This window comes from Amphiura filiformis, chromosome 14, assembly GCF_039555335.1.
Source record: "Amphiura filiformis chromosome 14, Afil_fr2py, whole genome shotgun sequence".
NCBI lineage: Eukaryota > Metazoa > Echinodermata > Ophiuroidea > Amphilepidida > Amphiuridae > Amphiura > Amphiura filiformis.
In genome coordinates, this window is record NC_092641.1 from 63,380,905 (window position 1) to 63,387,223 (window position 6,319).

Below are 6,319 nucleotides of genomic sequence, written 5' to 3' on the forward strand. Positions count from 1 at the left end.
ATGTGCTCTCATGTCCCACAAAAAATACTGTCGAAACGCTCAAAACGCTCATTCCAGATCCCTTAACTGAAGAAATGTAATAAACATTACGTAGCCAGAGGTTTCCAGTGGTGTAAAAATTCCAACTTTTATTGCCATTTTAAATGTGTGTGTTATCTACTGAAGATAGCAAGTTATAAAGAAATTAATTAATTTTAGATGCTAGCCATATGCTTCAACATAAAATATTCACTGTGTAATTTGAAGTTTAGACCTTTTCTCAAAATATCAAGTGCTCATTTCAAGAACAACTAAACCAATGGTGGGGTTGTTTGTACTCATTTTAATGCATTTTACATGCTGATTTTTAACTCATTTTAATGCACATGCTGATTCCCAATATGGTCATAATTATGACCAATGTGCAATTATTTTACAATATTTTAGCCCAAAGATAATTTCAAGGTTAATTTTCTCCTTTTCGTTTGTTTTTTTCCTTCCCCTTTTTTCTCCTTTCCCCTTTTTTGATTCAGTTTTGTCAATTGGGGTCACTCTGCATTTCATGCTGCTTCTAATTCTATGCTTCAATGTTATGAATGTTGAGCTCTATTTTATATTTTAAACTGACGACATTATTTCACATGCAACTCGAAAAGTTGGCATTTTGCTGTACAATGTTGAGGTGATTATGGGTATCTATAACTAAACTAAAAAAGTCATAAAGATAATTATGACTATATCATGTTCCCAGTCGATTTGTCAAAAAGTGGCTGAACTTTTAAAAAATGGGTCTTTAAAATGGGTCTTTTTGTCCCCGCCCCCCGGAGATTGGCGCCCATGGTCATTGCCACCCTTGACCGAGTATAAAATAATATTCATGGTATACGCCTTATTACGCACATTATCGCCATAACGACACACCAGTAGCAATTTTGACCCAAAATCACGCATTCTGAGCACCCAGTCACCTGTCGCATTTTCTTTTGTTAATTTTTCTCTGTAAAAAATAAAACAAGAATAAAAGGTCAAGTTTATATCTTATAGCTGGGTTCCATAATAATTATTGTATAAACCAGTCAGTTGACTGGCTCTCATTCTCTACTGCGATATTGCAGCCATGATTGCAAAAAGTTGGCGATAATTAAGACCCTCTTGATTGTTGAAAACTTAAAACACAGTGGCTAATTTGATGCGGTGGAGTGATAGTATTGCAGAATGGCGTATTTATCACAAATTCGGTCTGTTTTACTGGTAATATTCGTCAGTTTAGTGACGATTTGTTACGCTCAAGATCCAAAGGGTAAGCTTTATACTGTACATGTATAATAGTAATGATGATACTATACTCTATACCTTATTTGTCTATCTCAGATAAATTCTTATGTTGATTTTATGATGATCTGCATGCAATTAACATCATCACTGAACTTCAAGTTAGATTAAAGCCATAATGTACCGTGATCTTTTGGCATTTTTGTAATGTTTACACAAATCCCAACTTGTACCTAAATGGAATCTGCCAAGTTTGTTGTCTTTGTAGGTCAACAGAGCAATTTCGACATTCCCCCTTAGAACTCCATGCTATACGGCCAAAATAACCAGTGGTGTTTATAAGGTATAATAAAGTGACAGAAAGTCACTTTATTATACCTTGTTATATCAGCTTATAAAAATAAACAGAAACCATTTCCAGCATTTTGGATAAAGAGTAACAAAATTTAAATTTTATGGAAATCGTACATTCTAGCTTTAACAATTTTAAGGTATATCGTATATCTTGTCGAAGAATAGAAATATAAATGCAAATTTCTTGGTTACGCACTTTAGTAATTCACTCTAAACAATTCTGCAGAACCTTTTTGACACAAAATGGTTCTAAAACAGGATCTTTGAGTTCCACGCAACCCGTTTTGGTTCTTTAAAGCACCATTTACAGATCATTGATCTGTAAATGTAGATCTTTAACTAACTTTCCTAATAAATTTCATATACCCCCCCCCCTCATGTCTATAAGACAAAAAATAAAGTGCTACGTCACAAGTCCCCGGGGGGGGGGCACTCAAATATGACAGTGTACGCATGCGTGACCAATTTTTTTTCAAACACCCCCTAAACGAGTTTTACCCTACCAGCAAATTTACCCCCTTAATAAGGTAATTTAGTGTAGAACTTACCATCAATGAGTTTTTTGGCTGGTGAAAATGCAACAAATGTACCCTTTTTGGACTCATAATTTACCAAAAATTTGAAAAGGTACCCTAAACAAGTTGACCAGTTTCAGAAAACTACCCTTATTCTTGAAAATCACTGTTTTTTAGACCCTAAACGCGTCACGCGCGTAACTTGCCTTGCCTAAAAAAACACCCCCTTTTACTTGTTTTTTGGTCACGCATGCGTACAGACCATTTATGTGAGTGATCCCCCCGGGCACAAGTCATTGTTTCTTCTGATTGGTAATATGGGTATAATTTTAGAAGCACGGCGAAGTTGGCTCGAGATTAGATTAGAAATTAGACACTCGGTTATTACGTTGAATATTACACTTTTAATCGTTTTTCTGCATCGATCAAGGGTACCGGAGCAATTTGAGACAGTTTTTGGACATTCAAAAATGTTGGTCCAAACATTTCATAATTTTTGAACAAGTTATTTATGAATTATGAATGTCCAAAAATGGTGTCTAATGCTCCAGAACACTTGATGTTGTTAGGTTGAAATTCGTCTAAACAGGCCCTAACCAAATTAAAAAAATTTTGGGCCAAAATTTTTTGAAAGTCCAAAAACGGTCTAACTTACTCCAGTACCCTTGATCGATTTAGAAAAATAATTAAAAGTGTTATATTCAAAGTATAACAGCTTATAACGAATGTCTAATCTCGAGCCAAAGTGTTACGACACAAGTCCCCGGGGGGGCACTCAAATATGACAGTGTACGCATGCGTGACCAAATTTTTTTCAAACACCCCCTAAACGAGTTTTACCCTACCAGCAAATTTACCCCCTTAATAAGGTAATTTAGTGTAGCATTTACCCCCTAATGAGTTTTTGGCTGGTGAAAATGCAACAAATGTACCCTTTTTGGACTCATAATTTACCAAAAATTTGAAAAGGTACCCTAAACAAGTTGACCAGTTTCAGAAAACTACCCTTATTCTTGAAAATCACTGTTTTTTAGACCCTAAACGCGTCAAAATTTGGAATGTGCATGCCTTGTCGTACATGTTATCCCAGACTTTTACCCTCAAATGTTTTTGATCCCCCCAAGGACTGAATTTTTTTGATCCCCCTTTTTAGGACCCAAAAATGGTTTGACCCCCATATTTTCCAACTCCCTAAAAAGATTGGTGCATTAAAATCGAAGAATCACCAAATGACTTCCATTTCTTTGGCCTTCGATTTTCATTATCTGAATCAATATATTATTGAAAAATAACACTTTGGTGTTTTGCAAAAGTTCATTCTACAAATCATATACTTTAAAAACTTGCTTAATTTATTGTTGTTAATGAGTTATGAACGTTTTACAAAAGTGTTGTTGTTTCAGCCCTCTTTACAACATAACTCAAGAACCACAGGACCTACAAAAGTATATCTGTGATATTTGAATTCTTCTACACGCTCGATATGAATTGAGCAATGCAATTTTTGCTAAAGCTCGCTACCATTCGCAAGATGCTGCGAAATACATCGTATACCACATTACCTTCTCTCACCAAAAGCACCCAGTGCAGATTTTGACGCTAACTATATACCAATTCCTTCCTACACAGGATTCACCAATAACCCGAATGCCCTCATCGCATACATAGTGTTAGGTGTGGTCCTAGGCATCTTCATTATCACCTTCGCTGTCATTACCTGCTACATTTGCTACAGGACGAGACCAGTCCGCCAAGGATGGCAACCACATCGACCACAAGATGATTCCCCCGCCCGGCAACTACCGCGAAAATCAAATCGTCGTGAAGACGACGTGGAAGAAGGACAGGAACGACAACCTTGGTCTTATCGATCTAGTTATGATGATAATTTCTTTTTTGTAAGTGAAGAAATTATCAAAACCTTCATTGTTCAAAATAACTTGCCAAACTATATAGTTCATTTTTGCATGCATTGACAAAATATAACCATCATCAGCCACCATGAATATGACAAGCATTCATGTGCAATTATTAGGCCTACTTGCACAGTTGGCTTGCCATAGGCCTATGTATCTTGTAATAACATTCTACACCGATTACGTTTATACAACTAAAACTTCCTTATTTTCCATTTTCTTTTCAGGGACCGGCTGGGAATTATTACAACTCTAAACACAATAAACCGACGGAGAAGGACAAGATATTTATCATTAACTAAACGAACTTCAAATGTATTTCGCGAATAAACGAAATCATGAATTTCAGTTTTTTGCAACTTTAAAAAAAAGGTTTCCATTATTTATATTTGTACAAAAACGAATCAAATTTAAGCCGTTTTTCGTGAAGTAACAAATCTGATTGTTCTCTATCAGTTTTTGGTACTTTTTGAAACGCTTGATTCTTCCAAACGCACCATTGAATCCACTTGAAATGAACCGACTTTTCTAATGATTTATTTTTTTAAATATCTGGTAATTTCAAAAGGATTTAATGGTAGGTTTGGAAGAAGCAAATGTTTCAAAAAAAATCTTAGATATTCAGCATAAAACAACAACAGTTAGGGCCTAAACGGTTTACAAAATTTTAAAAAAGCAAAACGTTTTAATAACATTCTATTCGGTGTCGTAGTGCACGTTAAAATATGACCGTTGCTAGGTCAACTGGATCACGCTTTCTTTGTTACGAACCACTGATCGAAATGATCACAACACAAAGCCTACGGCATATCAAAATTCGGAACAGGTGTATGAGCCCAGGCTTGGAGCAGTAACCAGTAACGTGCACTACGTCAGCGATATTTTTAGAATGTTGTCGAAATGTTTTTGGAAACATTTGAAGAAAAAAAGTTCTATGGTCAACTATTTAAAGTTGATTTTAAACCTTGTATTGAAAGTGTTATCAAAAGGTTGGTCACTTTTACCAGACATTTTAAACTTTTTTGGTAACCTTTGCGTCCTTTTGAGAATGTTACGACAACGTTTTGATTTAGCCGGTGACAAAAACATAAAAAGATACATCCGCTCTACTTGTGAAACAACAAAAACACTGCACTCGTTTCGTTCATTTGGTCAATATTCCAGTTTTATTGATTTATTTTATCACAAATTCGTTTCCAACGTTACATCTTGCAATTAAAGAGGAAGCCCTGTCAGAGCAGTTCTTCTGGGGTGAAGCAAACCTGCCTGGTTATCAAATTAATCAGTGACATGGTGCTAATTGATGCAATAACATTAAAACATCAATTAACACCTGTCAAAGTCAGAGATAATCTTGACACTGATAATATGATAACCAGTCAGGTTTGGTTCACCTCAAAACAATAAATACCTTTAAATGTTGAGTTATTCAAAAATTTGGAAAACATTACATTCATTATCAGGGAAAACAAAAAATGTGTAACATTTCCGTCAACACTTAAATAACAGTATGTTATGTTTTTGGTTAAAATGTTTGAAACTTTTAGAACTTTTTCTGGCGAATGGCAACATTTGTGTACCCTTTTGAAATTCTTGTGTGTTTGCTGGGAGCAAATCTTTGAATGTAGTTTATACTGACATGTAACAGTAATAATATTATCAGTACATTTAATTATGGGGGTAAATAAATAAGGCCAATAGAAACAAAAGGTTTGTCTCAGCACCCTGCATACAGCTTTTTAAATCCAAATGTTCAGGTTTTGTTTTCCTTTTTACATGTTTCAATATCAGGAAAAAAGGGAAAATTTGGCATTTATCATGTAGCTGGAAAAAGAAAAGTGGGCCAAAAATGAAAGAAAAAAAACACAGAAAAACCCACATAGCTTGATCCTTTCATCACAACAATAATAAAAATATACATATAATAGTGCTTAGGGTTAAGGATCTCATGCAAAAGGTCGCTGAGAACAACTTTTTTTCTGGTTAATAGTGTATCAATTTTGTACAAAGCAGACGGCTATGACGATATTAAATATTATTTTTCCAATAACAACTATTTGAGTTGTAGCATCTTTTAACAGTTTTATGCTAAAAAAAAGTCTGGAAGTAACATGCCTCAAAAGTACTTGTATTGGGCTATTTAAAATCCACACTACCCCTGTGGAAGATTTTGGAAATATCTGTGGAAGATTTACGAAATATCTTCCACAGGGGGAGTATGAATTTCAAATGGAATGACCACATTGGGCAGCTCCATTTGAATTTCATACATGCTCTGTGAAA

The 6,319-nt window shown here is 34.9% G+C and overlaps 1 protein-coding gene across 1 annotated transcript; it reads left to right on the forward strand.

Moving 5' to 3' along the window:
- The first annotated feature begins 1,037 nt into the window (after positions 1-1,037).
- LOC140170428 (uncharacterized) lies at positions 1,038-6,090 on the forward strand. Its single transcript, XM_072193798.1, has 3 exons — positions 1,038-1,279; positions 3,750-4,018; positions 4,264-6,090. The coding sequence occupies exons 1-3, from the start codon at positions 1,195-1,197 to the stop codon at positions 4,336-4,338; spliced, it is 429 nt and encodes a 142-aa protein (XP_072049899.1). The 5' UTR covers positions 1,038-1,194; the 3' UTR covers positions 4,339-6,090.
- Positions 6,091-6,319: the final 229 nt, after the last annotated feature.

Coding starts and splice junctions, on each gene's coding strand:
- LOC140170428 (XM_072193798.1), top strand. CDS start 1,195: ATGGCGTATTTATCACAAATTCGGTCTGTTTTACTGGTAATATTCGTC. Junction 1,280..3,749: donor TTACGCTCAAGATCCAAAGG/GTAAGCTTTATA, acceptor CTTCCTACACAG/GATTCACCAATAACCCGAAT. Junction 4,019..4,263: donor ATGATGATAATTTCTTTTTT/GTAAGTGAAGAA, acceptor TTTTCTTTTCAG/GGACCGGCTGGGAATTATTA.